We start from the raw sequence: 20,099 nt of genomic DNA, 5'->3' as shown, positions 1-20,099 counted from the left end.
CCAAAAGGATTAGCGCCTAGCCATTTGAGATAATGGGGAAAAATGAGACGTGATGTGGCGGAGGAAAGCAACAAAGAGTCAAGGACGAGACAGCATCACATTTCTTACATTCTCTTGTGTTTATGCCGCAATCGGTGGTTAATCTGTCCAAAATTAGCCAAGAAAAAAACATAACAAGGTGGCAAGAAATCACATACTCGAAGATAGTTTCATTTTTGTGTTTATTTGCTGTGTACATCATACACAAACTTCTTTGGAATAAAAGCCGAACCTCTCGTGTGTGAAATTAAAAAAGGAGAATCAGAAGTTACGTCGCCACTTTGCAAAACATGCAAACAAATTTTTATTTTTTTCTTAACAGGGAGATCTGAAAAAAATCCAGGTGGAAAGATTCTCAGGAGTGTGCCATGCTCATGATTAATACAGAAAATAATTGACATTGCAAGTAACTGCGTTATTTTATCACGTGTACAAAAATAACATGCCCTTGAGTTCAGTAATACTCTCAGTCTAACCTCCACATACCTCAGCAGTTCACATTACAGTGGCGCAGTCCAGGGCAAGCAATGGAAATGACCTTTCATTAAGATAAAGCGGGAATAACTGAAGAATGGATGAGGTGAAGGTGAGGTAGGATCTGCGGTTACCAGGGAGAGCAGGGCGGCTTCAGCCCCTTTTGCATGTTTTGTGATGGGAATCGGGTTGACCGAGTTAACATCTGTAAGCTGCCAGATGGTGGAAATGACATCCTAAAGCATCTGGCAGGAAAGGCCTGTCAGCTTGAGTTCTTTTACTCTTATAATATATTACTTTTTTATATATATGAAATTTCAGTGAAACACAAATATTCGCCTGCTGAATCCAGTTCACAGTCACAGGACAGACAGGGTGTTTATTCCTGTTTTCATTCCTGAAACTCTTAAGCTTACCCAGCAGTGACCACTGAATAGGTGTGGAAATCTGTGAGTGGGTCACATTAAATATCCTGAACACTGATCCTAACTAAGGGTTGAAAAATGAATTTCAAATAATGAAAACTAGCTAAGCATGGCTCCTTTTTTTTCAGGACAAAGAAGCTTCTTTGAATCCAGCTCAGTGATTAACATTATATGAGATGAAATATCTGTAAGGAGTCAAAACTATATTTCTATGTGTCATTTCCTCACTCTGTCCAGTTCAGTGCATTAACAACCCCATGGGGGTGCCTCACATGTTTGTTCCAACGCCTGCGTTTAAGGAGTAAAAAAAAAGAAAAGCGACACACAAACTAAACTGGGACAGATTCGAATGAGGTACTCATGGTTCACTTCACACTCACACAGCATTTTTCCTGTTGGAAAAAACATAGCTTAGTGGTTTTCCATTTTAAATTAGTCATTAGGAAGAGCGGTGATGTCAAGGAGGCTAAGCTGGGTTGACTGTGTCAAACAAACACACACTTATGTGCCTTGTGAGGATTCACAGGGGGCTCATTTCAAATCAGTTCTTATCTGGTTATGCAAATAAATGAAAAGAAGCTACAAATGGAGAGGACAGTAATCCAGCGCCCACTCCACACACACACTCATACACATTTATGATAATGGGGGAAAAAATGCGACGGAAAATAGCTCCATTTGCCATAAAGGTCACAAAACACTTCCTTAGGCTCTATAAATACAACAAATCAGATTGACAGGATATAAGTATTAGCAGTTATTCTCTAATTTAAAGAAGCTGTGACTTTGGAGTGAAGGGAGCAAAGGTAGATGCGTGTCATGAAATGCTAATCCTGTGAATGTTGACCACTGAAACAAATCCAGCGTCTTTGACTCTCGTTTGAAATGTAAAAATTCAAATCATATTTTGAAGCCAGATTCGATTGACGAAACTGTTTGAGCCTCAAAAGTTAAAAAACCAAACAATGTTGCACTCTGTTGCAGCCCACAGAGGATAACGTACTTTAAATTTATGTGAACTACACAACACCTACACAGCTCTCAATGGCACAGGGATCCTCGTCCAGCTATCAAACCGTTGATTCTTTGGGTCCTTCACGGGCGGCGTTTTTACACCCGTAAAGCCATTTGATGACACGAGCATTTCTCTCAATTATTGACACGCCAGTGGGAAGCTGCTCAGCCAGCTCCTCCTCAAACAGTCCATCTCCTGAGTGGCGGGAGAACTCACTGGGCTCCGAGCCTCCACAGACGTCCCCGCCCACGCTGCGGAGCGCCAACGAGAGAGTGTCTATAGAGCTGGCCCCTGAGAGGAAATTCTGGCGACCCAGACGCTCTACCATATCTATGTCCAGCCCGCAGAAGTCAAAGAAATGCTCCTGCTCCGATAACGCTACTGAGCAGTGCAGATGTAAGTCTGACTTGGAGCGCCGCAACTCTCCAAACTGTCTTCTGGGTGCCGGTGGTGACGCTCGTTTCCACGGGTCATTCTCATCGTCATGCTTGTTTGAGTGGTTTCCATTGGTAACTCCATCGCCGGTGCCATTTGTAAAGCCATTCTTAATCTCTTCAAGCGTGCAGCTTAACCCGGAGCTGGGGGCAGACTCTGGGCTGCGCTCGTGGTCAGTTTTGCTGGACCTCCTGCTCCCCGGTCCCCCGTCTGGCGCATCTTTATCGTTGGTCCAAGACATGCGAGAGTCGCCATCCCGGGATGACGCTTTCTCTTCACCGATGACCATTTTCTGGATTCTGCTCTCACCTCCACTACTCTTCTCCCTCATGGATCCCTGGAAGAGGCGGCGGACGAAACTGTAGCCCTTTATCTCCATGTTATTGTTTTCTCCCACCGCTGTACTGCTCGGGCTCTTGCACTCTTTTTTCTGCCGGTAGATGACGAGGGAGTCTGGCCTCAGCATGCGTTTGCCTGTACTCCTTCGGAGAATGGGAGCGCTGTGTGGCGCTACCAAGGTGTTAAGTCCAGGTGTGCGCGGGCTGGGGGGCGCATTGTTCACATTGCTCCTGTTATGTGCCTCAACATCGACAGAAGTCCGTCTGTTCTCCTTTCTCGAGTCATCGTTTTCATTTTCGTCTCTTGCAGCGAAGGAGCCACAGACCGGAGGGAATGGAGTGTTGGACGGACGCTGTGGGGGAAGATGAGGCGTCAGGCTTGCAGGGATGGTGATTGCTCGCCGGGGTGGCGGCGGTGGGGTGGCACAGGGTACAAGTACAGGCTCTTGCTTGGTGTTGATCACCTGCTGGCTTTTAACATACTTGGCTTTGTCTGCCTCGAGTCTCTCCACGGCGCTGACTGAGCGGCCGTGACCGCCGCCATCAATCTGCCTACGCAAGTAGTCTGGACCCTTGTTGAGAAGCCTCAGAGGTGAAGGAGATCCAATTGGCGTTAGGGGCTTCATGTTAATTCACCGAGCTGGAAAAGACATCAAAACCGCAGCCTCCAAACTGACTCACAGCTCCCGACGTCCCACAGTGAGCTGTTGTAAGCTCTGTGAAATTTCAAGCCTAGTGGGAGCGTTTAGAAAAGTTTCTAACTATAGAGGACTGGCAGCTCCCATTCCTGTACTCACAGCTCTTAAATGTTTTTTGAGCAATAATAGACCAAGTAGCAATTCAGGAAACCACAAAATCCAAGATTGTTGTAACTTTTTCTATAGATAGCCAACTGACTCTTTGTTGGGCAGTGTAAGAACCCAGGCAAATTGATATCTCTATCCAGTATTTATAAAGGCATCTGGATAGGCAGGGAACAGGGAAGTCCTTTTTTGTCAGCCTGAAGCTCTCCCAAATGAGATGCTCCCTGCCCACAGTGCAGCAGAAATAGCAGGCAGGGTGTAGTTTGAAAGGGTTACTTCTTCCTCCCCCACTTTTTCTTCTCTCTTTTTCTCTACCAACAACACCCTTCACTGTTGATCTTTTCAGTGGCGACTGCCGGGAGAAATTAGATATACCAGCCTCAAATATTTGCTTTGCACAGGGCGTTTAAGGGACGCCAGGTCAAGACTTTTGTTTGACGCCCGTCGTGGTTGAGCTGACTTGAGGGTGGCCGGCACCGATGCACTTGATTTGTTGATGGACAGATGGCGGAGAAGCAGTTCGCATTCTTCACCTGTGTGGACCCCTGGAAGAGGCAGAGAGAGAGAGAGTGGTTTTAGTTCTCAGTGCTACTTTCAAAGGCAGTGGTGCCTTAAGCCGATCATAGATTGTGATTATTTAAAGCTGGAGGGGGGGAGCGACAATATCCCGTCATTGATGAATGAATGGAAACATGGATACAGCACTGTTTGCTGTCCAGACAGGATGATGACATGTCCGTCTCCACCTGTTTTCTGAACAGGAAGGCAGAGAGACTCATTATGATGTCCTATTAGAACAATTGTTTCAGCTGTGTTTATGACTGCAAACTCAACATCCTTTATTATTGATCACCGAAAACACAGGACAAAAAAACTAGTCGCGATACTAATTCCTCTTTTTGTCACAGCTATTAGACTCAAATAACATGATGTGTAACTGGAGAGGCAAAAAAAAAAAAAGTTTCTGACAGCTTGCTGTAGCTTACGTCTTTAAATTAATGCAAAATAAAGCTGGTGAACACCTTTGAAGGGATCTTTTATAGCCACAGTAATGCTGCTTGTTATTTAAATGAAAAACCACTACAAAAGTTCAGTAAAGACAGTAAAACTAATGAGGCATGGCACCGTGACAGATGTTGCTTTTTTTTTAAAATTACTATGCTCTGCTTTATATTACATTTTCCTGCTATATGAGGATTTGGTGGAGCAAGCGGGGAGGAGGGTGCACGTGCCTATAACAGCCTCAGCCTGAGGAGTATTTATAGCTTTACACCATCCCGGCACAGTTATCATATGTCTATGTATGTGTATATATGTGCGTGTTAGTGCATGCGGTCATGGGTATTTGTTTCCTGTAAGCATTTCTTTGTGTGTGTGTGCCAGCACAAGGCAGCGAGGGGCTGCCCTGTAAATGAAAGAGGGGTGCATGCAGAGTTTGGGTGCTGTGAAAGCCTTTCTGTCTGAAAAGCAGCGAGTGTCTGCCAAGTGCAAGCTGGAAAGCCAAAGAAGCCATCTTTAAAACCTGAAGCTGGTATTTATACTCTGGGGCCACAGGTGGAGCGTGTTTTCAATTCACCTTCCCTCAAAATGTATTAAAAGTCCATCTGGGGAAACAAATGCCCCTTGTGGTGTGTTGGACAGCAGGAGGGTGTTATACCGTTGCGCTTACTGTTCTCTCAGGTCCCTCAAGTGTCATCAAATGCTATTTTGGCTTTTCCTTCACAAAAGCTAAAACAATGAATGACCAGGAAAGAGGATCCGTGTCTCCAGTCAGGATGAACCACATGACACCGGCAATAGCAAAAACACCACAACATATACTCCTTTCTTATATTTTTGACTAATACTAATCAGATAACAGAGTGACACGAAACAAAGAAAACAATAACACACATAATTTATCCAACTATTTATAAAACTGGAGCAGTTTCTTGAAAAAGTCATACATGCACACTCGCATGTTATTATTACTTATTTTCTTGAAACTGAAATCTTCTGAAATCATATCACTTTAAACAATTTTTTACTCTATGTGCGTCTATTTTATTTAACCTCTTAATGTAAATTATAACATTCATAAGTTAAAAAAATATTTTCATATTTTTGTTTTACAAAATAAGCAACTTAGCTTACATTAAATAAACATCATTATAGCTGATTACATCACTTTCCAATTCCTGTGTTTCAATCAATTTTTTTATATGTTTCTTTCTTTTTACTCTTGTGCCTCTAACTGCTAATATCAAATTGTTGATATTTAAGAAGGTGAGCTAGAATTTCACCAAACCTTCTACCCTTATTCAGTCTCCATACGCCTGAGGAACCCTGTCAAATGGCGCTATAAATTACCTGACGATGGGGGAAATGGCATACCGGCTAGTTTTTCCAGATGTCGGGTATGTGGGAGCTCGGGAAAGTCAGCCATTGTTTTGGTAGGTTTTGAGAAAAATCACAACAGGTGTGGAAGCTAAAAAAAACCCAAGAAAAATTGGTGGAAAATGTGGAGGAAATGAGGATGCAGGTTATGGTCTGTGGTTAGAGTTATGGGGTATTTATTAGGCATCTTTCTTCTTCTTTCTTCTGATCCCCATCTGAGTTCAAAATAAAAAATTGAGAGAGTAATGCTACCACAGCGTTAAAGAAGATTATCGCCATAGGAGCCTAAACTAAGTTGTTAATGCTAACAGTGACTTTCTAGTGACGGGGTGGAGTTAAATATAGAAAGAAATATGAAGAACACAAGGACAATATATGAATACAAGAACTGGTAAATGTCAGCTAATCCTTGAAAACCACAGTAATATGCAGTATCTGTATTTGTTCTACTTCCAATGCTTTTTGTGTTCTCTTGTGATGCCAGTGTGCGTTCAATGAATGTGACATTAGGAGCATGAAGAAAACAAGCCACTTTCATAGGTTACGTCTTGCTCAAAGTGCTATCTGGGACATCATATGACTAAGTGAATCACAGTGGTTTGGAACATAATATATGAATGAACAACTGCACTAAGAAGACTGTCATTGGTGTAAGTGTTGGGATTTATGGCCATCTTTAGCTCCATTTCTTCAATCTTGGACTTAGGGTAGCTTTGCAAGATTTCACAGTTCAAGATAATCCTTATTTGTTTCATACTGGGTCTTAGTGCAGTCCCTCTAAACTCATCTCCTTCTCTTCAAGCCAACTTTCTACTCATTGGCTGCCCCTCACAACCAGAAGGTTTAGCAGGCTTCTGTTCACGGCTAATGATGACGACCATACTAACCACTCACAATGACATCACACAGACCCAAGAGTGAAAAAAATGCGTGAGGTCAAAGCCTGAGCTTTTGTCTCACAGGGATCACTTACTGATGTGACTGTGCTTGATATCCACATTAAACCATTATGACTGTAATTATATGAATAGTAGCATCAGAGGTCATTTTTTAAGGCATTTATCTGAACATAATATAATAAAACACTAAAACCGAAATCGGGAAAACCAGAAAGAAGGAACACACATGTGCACAAAACCACAGGGGACACCAGTGACTCAACTGGGATTTGCTGGAGAACAATAGCTGCCATTAGTTCTTTTGACTATAATGAGCCAAATTAGTACCCAGCACCTTCTCCTGTGATCTTGAAGCTTGTGCAAAGCATGAGATAGCCTTGGGATTTTCTCTCGTGTTTCACGACTTCTTTTGTCTCTCATTGCAGGTTGTCATTAACCTCTAAACCCGTCCCTTCTGTTCTCGTCTCTACAGTGAACATCACCCCACCTTCTCCTTCCTATTGCTACCCAAGCTCATTTGCCTGCACTCTCCTGCGTTACTTCCCACTCTTCAGCTCCTCTGCACATGCTACAGGGCTTCTCTGCCCTTTCATTTCACTCCCTACTCCATCACTCTCTTCTTGTAAACATATATTTTCCTTCTCTCTTTCTATCTCTTTCCATCTCCTGCTCCATTTACTGTTACTTACAGTGTGATCTTCAAAAGCTTTTTCCCATCTTAAGCCAACATATATTTGTTCTATTTATCAGAACTGACTATGTGTATGTATAGCAAAGCGGGCTCCAAACATACAGGCTTTGCAATGAATGTTAAACATCACAACATGAAAAACAAAAAAAGAATAAGAAGAAACTTAAAGACGGGGTGAAAAGCCAACAATCGTAAAAGTGAGCTGAGACATAACAGGAGTTTGATGGTTTAGATTGTACATATAAAAACTGACTGAACTAGTTTTGCTAGAATGAAACCCAGAAAAGGAAGTTCAAACTCTTGGGGAATTTCTGTCAGGCTGCAAACGCATCCAAATGTCAAAAATTACAAACACTGCCCACCAGATTCCGACATGTAGGGACAAATGTTTCAGGCACTGTGAAAAAATGATGAATTACAAATAATTACAACAGCCTACAGCTATTTTATCCAACTACAAGGTTGTAACAAACTAGAAGAGTCTGCAGAAACATCAAACGTGTGATGCAAAAGTAATACCTGGGACATGTAGCAGAAAGCAGAGCTCCAAAAACCAGACATCAGTGAATTCTCACATCACCAGCTCTCCATGTCTGTGCAATTTCCATCGATGTGTTCTTTAATAAAACTCCTCTGTCTGTCTATCTGCCTCTCCTCTCTCGGCCTTTCATCTCTCCCGCATTTCCCCTCTGTGAAGCGGATGGACCATCCTGCAGGGGAGGCTTACCCAGGCGCCCCCATGCAGCTAAAGAGGAACCAGATGTTTTGTGTCATGCTACATCAAAATGCTTGGACAGAGACCTGTCATGGGAAGGCACAGTGGAGTTCGTTTTTCTTTTTAATCAGCAGCACTGTTTGTGCCACATGCATTTGACCCAGTGAGAGAACAAAGCGGGTCACATTTAGGCCTCGTTATCAGTTATATTGTCAGGTGGTTCTTCTTCTGAAAGTGCTGCCCCAGAAGCTAAACACACAAAAAGACCCAGGAAGTGTTTGTTTGCTTCAAGCGAGCCTCTAGAAGGATAGCTTCATCGAGGCATGCTTGGAAATCCAGAGAAAACCCAGCTGGTCCTGGATCAGAAGGTTAAAGGAAGTTTCTCTGTGAATTATGTATTTAGTGAAGTAAACACATGATAAGATGTTAATAAATTCAAAAAGACCACCTTTGAAGCTCTCGGGAGGTTATTCTGCACCTGTCAAATTAATCTTTGGACAGATGAGGGGCATCTGCTGCTGACAAAGAGCCAACTGGCCATCTCCAGCATCTTCCCTCTCTTTCACTGTCTTGCATTTCTCCCTTTCTTTATATGAACATCTGGCACAACTATTAAGGATGACAGTGACTAACAATCCTCCCTAATGGACTGAAATGTCTCAGTGTTCAAACGTTAACCAACGCTCATTCAAAGAAGACTTTATGTCATGACGGAGCATCTGCACACATAAGTGTCTCTACAGTGTGGATAAAAGTGTCTGCCACTAATGAGCCACGATTCATGACCGCAGGCTTCGGTCATTAACCAACACTGCAAACACAGGACTCAAGAAGTCTGTCGTGGGCCAGGACAAAGCAAAGGAGGCGTTGTCTTCTCCCCTCCAAACAAAAGAGACAAACTGGGCTGTCTTCGCATCATTAACGGGCTCCAACAATGGTCTCCTATAGGTAAGTCAGACTTGGTCTGCCTCATTAGTCAGGAAGGGAAAAGAACAACATGATGACAATAAAATGTAAGAGATTAAGACACATGATAGATAGGCTACTGCCCCCCTCAAAAACAAAGCCAACTGTAAATCTTATCATGCCTGTGAGGCCTTCAGTGCTATTAGCCACGTGATCTACGGTTCGAGGCTACGCAAGGGATTTCTCCGCATTCATGAGGAGCAGCAGCAGGCCACCTGGGATGGCTTAAGAAACCCCCAACCTGAATAGACCTCTTTGCAAACTGTAAACTGGACAAGATGCGCTCTAAACACACTGCTCTGGCTCTTTTGTCATTCAATGCTAATCATCGTGGGGGCAACTGAACATTGGAGAGCCACGCCAAAAACATGTACTCAGGCTAATGGTGGGTGTGGGTACAAGTACATGAGAACTGGATACAAAAAAGCCAAGAATGAAAAAAAAAAACCCAAAACGAAACAGGGAAGACTGTAAAAAGATTTGACCTTATCTGATAATCAGGTATTAGGAGCATTAGCATAGTTATGAGCTAAAATTCAGCTAATAAAGGAAGATTGCACATATACGTACATACCTAAATTATCTCAACTTACTATTTTACATCATCACAGCTGGCCAACAGCACAGCTAATAATTAACTAATGACTTCATTACACTTAAAGTCAAGTCTTTATTTGCTGATTTTACATAATCTTGTAGTAGAAAATTAAGCACACAATCAAAGCACAGAGGTCTACCCAAGGCAGCAAACGACTCACAATAAACCAAAGCCTTTTGAACATAAGTGCTAATTATCAGTCGATTAACTCTGCACTCTGCAGCATAATCAATAAAATGAATTAGCCTATTTGTAAATGTTGACACAGTTCTACTTTATAGCATTGGAAAAAACATTTTAGCAGTGGAAAGCAAAGGTATTATATTGCATATAAGAGTCGGGCAAAGTGTAACAAGCATTATTTGTTTATACTACACTGGCTAATCAGTCAAAATATGATCATAAGTAGCTTAATTAATAGAAGAGACTGTAATTGTATGTTGAGGTAATCAGTAAGAGAGCTATCACCCTGACATTACAGTAATTTAATTAACATTGTGCAATCTCCCCCTCCTATTACAGTCATTATACTGGAAGCCAAGCCTTTATCACGGCTGTAACACCCAAGCAGTGCTTACGCCGATAAGGCCAGCTCCAGGATAAAGTGTGCATATTTATTTTTTTATTTTTATCAACAGGCAGGGCAAGTTCCTTTTCTTTTGAGCACATGGCTCAGGAAGGCTTCTGTTACTTGTGATTACCGAATAGCTCTGAACCATAAAGTTTTATGAATCACTATTTGCTTTTCCAGCTATAACATTACAACAAAGCAAAAAGAAACGCACATAAGCTTTGCCTGTCAAAGTCTCTGAAAATAAAAGGCATCTTAAAATCTGCTCTCCATCGAGATAGAACGAGGACGCTATTTTATCATCCGAATGCCAATTTTAAAACTTAGAAAGTTTATAAGTGTAAAGATCTAAAGTTAGAGGCCTGTGATCCGTCCACCAGGTGCCAAGTGCGTGGAAATCTAATAATCCACGCTATAGAGAGACACCTGAGCCTGCCAGTAATGCAGGAATGTTAAGCTGCCTTATGATACCTCACTGTGAGAAATGTACAGAAAATATATGATCAAAGAGAAATACCCAGACAATGCAGGCAGGGATCCACATAGACACTGGATTAAAATGATAGTGGTACAGTAAAGTAATCATTGTGTAAATGGGCACTTCTTCTGTTTTATTTATGGGGAAATTACCAGTTATTTGGAGAGCAGTTGCTAACAGCACAGTTATATAGTCCATTTTGCCTTTGTTATTAACAAGGAATTGATTTTTAACTGTCCCTGTTTTCAGAGCATTGATCTATTTACGCACATGAAAAACGTGTCCTACAAAGGCAGGTCACCCGGCAGTCAGACTGATAAAGCCCTTTGTTCTGACATCTCAAATGTGAATATAGGGCACAGGAAGGAAGCAGCAGCAATGTGGTAAGCAGAGACCATGAAATGTCCGTGAAATCCAGCGACAGGCAAAATAATTGTGGAAATTGTGCAGGTACTGAGTTAAGCCTTGATTATACTCTGTTGCGGACACTGACAGCTGGAGGCCCGACGGCCGATTAGCTATTCCTGTTTAACTTCCACTTGAAGTTGACCGCCTGGGGAGCATGCGAAGTTGGTGCACTGTGATGTAAATTCTCCACAGAGAAGTTGGTAGGCACGTGGACAAAACCCCAAACCTCGCGCTAATACCGAGTTCCAGATTAGGTCGAAGTCGGAATTTCCGAGTTCCCAGTCAGAATTTAAATCTGAAAAGCCCCCTCAACTACTCAAAAGGTCGGACCAGTCCCACCAACTCCGAGTTAATAACCCGAGACGGCTGCAGTGAACATAAACAGTAATAAAACCGTAAAACTTTTAATCTGTTTTGTATTTGTGAGTTGCTAAATAAACCATATGCAGAGCACTGACCAGACTCTATCCATGAAGGTGAAGCAGCTGTGTTTTTAACTACAAATAAGTATTACCCTGTACTGCTAGTGATACATGAACTTCCCAAGAACCAAAACACACCCTTTTTCTTCTCACTTTTCCAGCTTTACTACTAGAATACACTATGTTGGAAATCAGGAGTGACAATACTCCCAAATACTGACATTGACACTTTTTTGCAAAAATATTTCTGGTTGTATTGGAGTCTCTGGGAAAACAGACCTTGGATCCCTTGTTCTGTAGCCTCAATAAACACTTTCCTGATTACTTTATGGGCTTAATCACTAGTTACCATCAGTCAACATCAGTCTAAGCAGAGATTCCCAGACCTCCCTTTCTCCAGCCCTGTCCTCCAGCTTTTGTGGTTTGATCCCAAGGCACTCCCAAGCCAATCTCTCCACAGTGTCCTGGTCTGCCCTGAAGCTTCTTAACATTTGCACATGCCTAAAAGGATCTCACCTAGGAGATGCCAGAACCACCTCAACTTGCTTCTTTCATTATTATTAGGTGGCTCTACTCGGAGCCCATCCAGAATGACCAAGCTCCTTACCCTACCTCTGAAGCCTTGATTATACTCTGTTGCAGACACAGTCAGCTGGGGAAACCATGACCTAGTCGTCATTTCTCTTATACTTCTTTGAAATCCTCTTGAAGTCTATAAATTCTCCATATAAGAATCCACAAACATCACAAAAGACAGGAAGGCCCGTCGGCGGACATCGCACAGCCTTCACATTCACTGTCTGGTGACAAAAGTTACGTCAGTCCAACCCAAGCTGACCGAAGTGAATCCTAGTGCATGCAGAATGTATAATAAAGGCCTAAGGGACAGCCTTCGGAGAGAGCAAATTTGCCCCTCTTGTATCCACCATCTCATTTTTTGGGTCACGACCCACAGTTTGTGGCCAAAGATCCACCGGTAAAAGCTTCGCTTTGCCTTCCACTCTCGTCTCTTCTCTCTTCAACTCAATAAACCACGATGATGTTCATGTTATAAACTGTGGCTGTTCTAAGAGTCCGAAGGGACTCTTAAACAACCTGTTGTCAGCCAATAAACGTGCTTTGACTTGGATGCTTGCCACGTCCACTTTCAAAACACCAAAATATTGACAGTGAAGACTCTCACCTCGAGGGTTGGGTTGCATCAGCATGGTTACATCCATCTTTTATACTGTCTATGATCCAAACATAACCTGTTTTTGTGGGGGACACGTGTACATTCAAGGGGGAAAGAAACCGTGTAGCGTAGTGTGTGCAAGAGCTACGTTTATAGAGTTAGTACGCACATATCCCAGCACTGGACGGCATTGTTTAGTAAACTATAACCACCACTGCTGCTCCCTCCACATGCCAGTCTGGATTATGTGACCAGCAATACAAACCACTGTGACCTAATGTGTGTGTGCGAGTGTGTGTGCGGCACATCCCCGGACTGGGAATGCACTGTGCAACTCAGGGTAACAAAGCCCTCCCCCCTCGAATAAAAGCCTGCCCGGAGGCTGTTTATACAGTACAGTAGAGAGGCATAAATCTGGACATGTCCCTCAATCTCCCAGAGTCTTAAATTATGAAGCAGTGTTCTCACACTGTGAACCCTCGTTAAGCTCTCAGCTGGTGTGAATGCTCTGAGAGACAGCTTTGTCTGGCCAACTGCCAGATGTTTTATTTCACAAAGTCGGCACATTTTTCCCTCTGCCAGGCATACGTCGGCTTCACCAAAGCGACAAAAGAGGCTTTAGCAGCAACTAAAAAGTCAAAAGCGGTGTTACATCAAACAGTGGTTTACCTGCCTTTTTGCTGACTGAAACAGTGCAGAAATATACTCTCCACAATGACTGACTAAAAGAGTTTACTGACAGCTAGATGAGTAAGAGCGCACAAGAATTGATTAAAGCCGTGTGAGAGCACAGGGGCCACATATGAGCGAACAGCAACTCAATCCAGAACTCCAAGTTAAAGTAAAAGGAAAGACAGCCAGAGTAGCATCTGTGTAACCCCACCCTCTTTTCACACACAGGGTTGCTAAAAGGACACTCACGAAACCCTTGCAGAATTATTCTAAGCACATGTTGCTGATGTTAGCGGTAAAAGGTTAGCACTAACTTGTGAGTACTTGTGACAGGACTGTTTGGGGTCGGTTAAGGCTTAAAGCATCTCCAGCTGTGCCTTGTCCCCAAACACTGGGTCATCTGTAACTATGGTGTCCCCGAGCCCATCTACTTCCTCCTCCTGCATCCCCACACATTCTCCACCACTTTAAATGTGTCAGCATTGATTTGCAATCAACACGGCGGGGCGCAAAAGTTTGCAACTCCAGATGAAATAAAACGCTCTGCATGCCGCTTCTTATAATGTAAACGTTCTCAAACACTTCTGGTGATTGGATACTTGAAGGTTGCTCATCCAATTCAGCTTTAATCCAGGAAAATCCCTGGTTTAAAATCCCCCATATTCAGTGTTTAACAGTGATCATTAATTATTTAGGGGTAAGCAGTCAAAAAGCGAATGCAGCAAGACGGCTGTATCAGGAATGTGTGGGTGCAGTTTGATTTAATCTGACCGACACAGCTCGAAATGTAAGCAAAATACCCCCTAAATCTAGAAATACTGCAAAAGCTAAATCCTGACTGCCACAAAAACTTTTAAAAAAGAGATCTTTTTATAGCTTTGTGATGTCTACTGAAACCCAGAGAGAAACTAGGCCATTAAAAGAAACGTCACGTGCTAAAAACATGCACGTCCAATCCCAAGAAACCACGAAAAGGACAGATAAGTTTGAAATATTCAGTGTGAGATGCCACAGATCAGAGTCCAACACTCATCTATTTCAAACTCACTAAAATGAGGTAACTCCTCCTTAAAAACTGCAAGAATCACCCACAGCCTCCCACACAAAGACCTTACACTAAGCTCTTCTGTTTGTCCTCTCTGCCATCTATACTTAGTTGTTAACCTTTGCTGAACCTGCCAGCTGTCTTCTCTCATTACCGATCAACCGACCTGCTTCCCGACTAACAGCACCCCGAGTGCCACGGAAAGACAGCCTTCGATTTGTCCCTCTTCCCTCCTCTCCTCCCTCGCTTCTGTCAGAATCAGAAAACATCTGGAAGAGTCCGTGCAGTTGTATTGGCGGCCTCCTCCTCTGTCAGTGGGAATGTCCAGACTCGTGTCGTCTTCCTCACGGTCGAGCGGACACAGCGTGGCACGGCTGAGTGTGATGGGATGTGGCAGAGCTACAGAGGCGCCCAGTCGGACTGTGAACAATTACAGGGATGTGAGAGCAGCGGGGAGAAGGGCCGCTCTCACAGCTGTCACCCACGCACACACAGGGGACCGTCAGGAGATGGAGATCTGTCAGATCATGTTTCATGATTTCGTTGCTCACAATGAATTATAAATTGAGTTCGGAAGCCCGTGGAGATGGAAGTGATGTAATGCTCTCAGGTCTCTGAGAGTGGCAAGACTGATTATAATAATCATTATGTCAAAAAATTAAGTGCAAAGACTCAAAAAAGCCTGAAAAATACATCAATTTGATACTTCTGCGAATATGATTCCACACTAGTTTGCAAAAGAGAAGAAGCTCGCTACATAGATGGTAGGTTTCACTTCTCCTTTCAGCCAACTTCATGCCTGTTTGAAAAGGTTTGTTTTGTCTCTGGATGTAACTTAGAAGCTGAGTTTATCGACAAGCTCTTCCTCTCTTACACGCAGTTCCTCCTGAAAACTGTTCCCAGAGACTTTTGCCACAACGGCCCAAACAAGGCGACAAGGAGCAATAAAAGCTAAATTATAAGTCCGACGGTTTGTGTGAGAGTGTTTGAAGTCTCACACAGTTGTAAACGTCAAATGTCTAAAACCAGCTGCTGTTAAACAACACACACACACACACAGTCACTTAACGCAGTGCCAGGGGGAAGATGATGTCATTAGCAGGGCACATTTTCCCCTCTAATTAGAAACTCAAGCTTCACGCCGTAACTCGGGGGTCTTTACATGCAACAAAACAGGGTTTAAAGAAAACAAATGTTTGACATGGCCTCTTAAAAGGCTGCGTTTTCAAGCCCTGCTCTGCAGGAAAGCAAAACCGAGCCTTGAATTTTGATAAGAAACACATGAGTGGCTCATTGTGAACTAAAACCATGAAAAATCCTGCGGCTTCCGCTTGTTCTCTGCATTCAGCTATAATGTGGTCAAAACTCAATCAGATTATGCACTTGTGCAGCCTCGACAAAAAAACTCTGTTCATTAAAAACAAAACACGGAGAAAGTTGTAAAATAAAAGACTTAAAGATGAGGAATCTAGCTGTCCTGTGATATAGGCTCAACTTTTTCACCCATGCTGCAGAGAGATGCTAGATCTCAGCTCCTGTTTAAATGCTCATATTGTGAACATGCACATTACGTCAAACCAAACTCTCAAAAGTCAGAAAGTGAACATGAGTCTGCATGCTCCTCTAAGCATTGCATCAATAACACCATCATCATAAATATCCCTGCTGGTGCTACGAGCCAAGCGGGAAGGCAAAGACCCAAATCACATTTTATTTAGTCATGTTAATGATGTCAGGGCTCCTGTCAACACCTCAGACGGAGACTGCAGTGAGCAGCTCAGCGCCCCTGGGCTCTCTTTCCGCTTTGTAACTGGAGGATGTATTCTTGTCTGCTCTGTTGGGATCAGCATCAAACACAGATGCAGCTGTATTACTGCTGGAAAATTAGCACACTGCCACATGAATCCAGGCACAAAACTGCGACTGTTTACGACCGCCTCTGCACTGTAATTTTGCAAGCAGGTATTCAGTCAGAGAGATGTTTGCGCTGCGCACTGAATCGTGTGTATGCAGTTTGAATGATTGATGTCATCAGTAAGCGTTTAAGACCTATGAATCACCGTAGCCGTTGGGCACGGTTCAGCATGGTTCAGCACGGAATTCGGGGATTCAAACAAAAGTGTAAGGTAGTGAAAGGTAGGGAGGAGACGGAGCTAAATCTACCTATTGAATAGAAGGCCTGGAAAGTGATTCACCAAAGACTGTGTGGAAAATTTGTCTCATATTTAAATCTTCACTAACATCCTTAAAGTAGTTAGAGAGGAGGGCTAGCACATCTGCTGAGGAAAACTCACAGTGTGCTCAGCAGCAGCATTATGGCCACGAAAAGCTCTGAGCGTGTTTGTGAGAAGGTACGAGCGAGAGCAACATTTGAGCCACTTCGTGAGCTGCATCAAAAAGCACGACTCAAACCTCCAGCCTAACCGGCACATGCTCACCTATGAATCCGAATGTGTTTACAAGACATGTGTGGTCTGTTTAGTCTGACTGTTAAGTTGTTTATGCTCCTGACCCCACGCTGATCAAACCAACTCAGGATGCTTGAGCCCTTATGAAGAGAGGTGGAGCTGCAAGGGTGGAGGTGGGTCAAGGTGGAGGTGACCCTGAGGGCACGTGATTGTCTCCTTGGAAGAGACCGTCTTTTCACTTTAGAGTGGGTGGATTGCATAATGCTCCTCCCCAACTTTTTTTTCCTATTCTTTTGAAAGTTCTCAAGTAGCACCGTCTTAGTCTTTAAAATGAGCTCCTATAGTTTTAGTCGTGGTCTCAAATGATTGGCTGGTTACAAGAGAAAAAAAAAACCTTGACTTATAAGGGTTACAAAATTTGTCTTTGCTGATTAGATGCTTGGAAACCAGATCCTCATTTGGGCAATTTTCCTGATTTCATCCAGATGAAAATATTCAGTGCAGATCAAAGCTAAGCAAAGACCTGCTGCTCCAGGCCAGTGGTATTTGCAGTTATTATCAGCTGGACTTCAAGGTTGAGTTAAACCAGGGCGTCCACATATAGGGCTTACAGAGCACATGATCAATGGATGCACTTGCCACTTACAAAAAAATGTTTATGGTCTTATCAAACAGCTACCTAGAATCAGATATCCATTACAGAAAAAGCCAAACAACACATCATAAAGTTTCCAGACATAATTCTTGACTTGAAGAAGTCCTGTAGTAAATATAAAAAGGAAAGCACACACCCTGTTGACTAAGGATTATTAATATTTAACCTATTTTAATCCAAGAATACCTCAGAAGTGCTATCTGGGAGGTGAGTCTCTGGATTCTTAGTTAAGGAATAATAATGAACCAATAATAGATACCGACTTATTTAAAGCCTGTTTATTCTTTGCCATCTGTTTAACCCGTAACTGCACGCTTACTAAAATAACTCACTGAGAGTACAAAATAATCACTTAGCGGATTGGTCGATTCCTGTCCGAGTCAGCCTGATCGGTAAACTTCCAACATGTCATAAATCACCGTCAGCACAAAAATGTTATTAAAAACCGAGCGGTGGAAGCCGTAGTTCTGTCCGCACTCACCACATTCGCTCAGTTTATCCACTGTTGCTGTTGTTGTCTTTGAAATCCAGTGAAGGTGTGGAGCTCTGTGACGGACACACGGTCGGCGTGGCGCTGCGCTGTTCGCTCTGCGCGGTCTGCTGGCGCACTGACGGGCAGACGCACGGCAGCGGCAGTAAAAGAGGGAGTCCCGACCTCCCCACAGCGGCGGGGGTGGGCAGGTATGACGAGGCAATGTGAAAGATTTTCAGGGAGAGGTGTTATCTGCTGAACCCCCACCCTGTCCTAAGATGATCTCATCAAACTGTTAAATCACTTCACTTTTATTACTAGTTCTTAAGAGTAGTTGTTTTATTCAGGATGATTGGTTGTGCTACTCGCACTGTTACCAGTAATCCAGCATTTGATTGGATTTAGTCTTTAATCATTATTGTTTTCTTGTAGATGGATCTGACTAATTAACACATACATGCAATTACCATGTAATACATGTGACCTGTTGTCTTAAGTTTAAACATTTTCAGAAATATGTACTTTTCAGTGCATTCACATTGCTTTTTTTTTTTACATCTTGTGTTCCACTTATTTATTTGTTGTTTTAGCTGTAGACAGTTTGTGATCAGTTGATACCAAATTAAAAAGCTGATCGATCTGTTGCTCGTTCCCTCTTATCATCCTCCCTCCTCCTGTGTTTTTGTTGCTTGTTCTGCAGCTCAACATGACTCGCTCAGAAAGGTCAAGCGAGAGGGAAAGAGAGCGAGAGATAAAGGAGTGATCTCCACATTTCACGCACACCTGTTTCTCATTCCCGAGCTCATCACTCTTGACGGAGCGGACAGGCCGGTGAGGAAGCACGGTGTAGCAGAGAGCCACTGGAAATATTTTACTGAGAACATAAACAGGCTCTGAAACACAGAGGTGCAAAAGGCTCCACCCAGAGTGTATAAATCATACGCAGAGTCTCCTCTCCTCCAGTCATTTGTGCTGTGCCGGCTTTGGCAAACACTTTACACGTTACATTCAACAGAGCAAAACTCATCCAGTCAAGCTTCTATGTAGCTCACAGGGTAAGTGTTGAACTGATGTTTTAAAATAGGAAAATATGCAAATGTGAACCATAAAAATAGCAAAAGGGCTCAACAAAGCCTTAGAAGGTTATATCTTTTAAAACGAGATCAAGAAACATCTGTATTATAAAGGAAAGACACTTCCAGAATACAAGTTCCAGTTTCTGCAGAGCTAAGCTTGCACAGTACATTTGGAGCACCTTGAGATTGGAGCTGTGGCTTTTGTTTGCCACATCTGGGTGCCGTAACACGATCTACCATTCCTGTTCTCTGACCTCTGCCCTCACGGCAAAGACTCAAGGAAGCCACACTTCCTGTTGAGCGTGGTGCGCGAGGTGGCGCGTGACCCTCAGCCTTGTTTGACGCCATCCTTGCACCCAGGAGTAGGCCTACATTCACCCATCTCTCTCCACTGCTGTGTGGCTGTGGATGGCCGATGCAGCAGGTGGCAAATTCCCAGTACGATTCCTGGTGCCAGTGAGTTATTTAAGACCCTGTTAACTCAAGGCGATAATCCTGCAAAAGCTGTGAAACATCACGTACTGAGAGGGTGACTGAGACAACAGGGTTGCGCCCAGGCTCAAAAAGGAGATGTAAGGTTTCAACTGAGAAAAAGTGAGTTTTATTTTTGGTGGAGCTATGTGGAAGTGAGAGAGTCTCTCATCCTCAGTCGTACTCATACTTTTTTATTTATTTATTTTTTATTTGAGCCCCCAAAGTCTTGTTCTCTAAAAGCCATTGTTCATTTAAAACAGCATTATTATGTACTCAAGCATCATTTAGGACAATTTTAACATTTAACATTTTTATTTTAACTACAACAACCAGAACTACCCGCCAACAGTCTCCTGATTCTTATTCAAAGGTTAATGCATCCTGATTGCTGCACCAGATGTGTCACCACCCATTTTCAGCGAAGCTCATCCAGCTAGAAAAGCTACTGCATGAGAGGAAATAGAAATACT

At 43.1% G+C, this 20,099-nt stretch overlaps 1 protein-coding gene across 2 annotated transcripts; it reads right to left on the bottom strand.

Annotated features, from left to right (window-relative positions):
* Positions 1 to 204: 204 nt before the first annotated feature.
* fam110d (family with sequence similarity 110 member D) lies at positions 205 to 18,228 on the bottom strand. Of its 2 annotated transcripts, none has more exons than XM_082550788.1 (2): positions 18,089 to 18,228; positions 205 to 4,074 (listed from the first exon to the last, which is right to left on the bottom strand). In XM_082550788.1, exon 2 carries the CDS (start codon positions 3,350 to 3,352, stop codon positions 2,009 to 2,011), a length of 1,344 nt encoding a protein of 447 aa, XP_082406914.1. In that variant the 5' UTR covers positions 3,353 to 4,074; positions 18,089 to 18,228; the 3' UTR covers positions 205 to 2,008. The 2 variants fall into 2 exon arrangements, with proteins under 2 accessions (XP_082406914.1, XP_082406915.1); XM_082550789.1 differs by lacking the exon at positions 18,089 to 18,228 and adding an exon at positions 8,015 to 8,101.
* Positions 18,229 to 20,099: the final 1,871 nt, after the last annotated feature.

The sequence above is a fragment of the Aulonocara stuartgranti genome, assembly GCF_965226115.1.
Source record: "Aulonocara stuartgranti genome assembly, chromosome: 11".
Lineage (NCBI taxonomy): Eukaryota > Metazoa > Chordata > Actinopteri > Cichliformes > Cichlidae > Aulonocara > Aulonocara stuartgranti.
The sequence above is the reverse complement of the archived record's forward strand: the minus strand, read 5'-3'. Positions and strand labels throughout refer to the sequence as shown.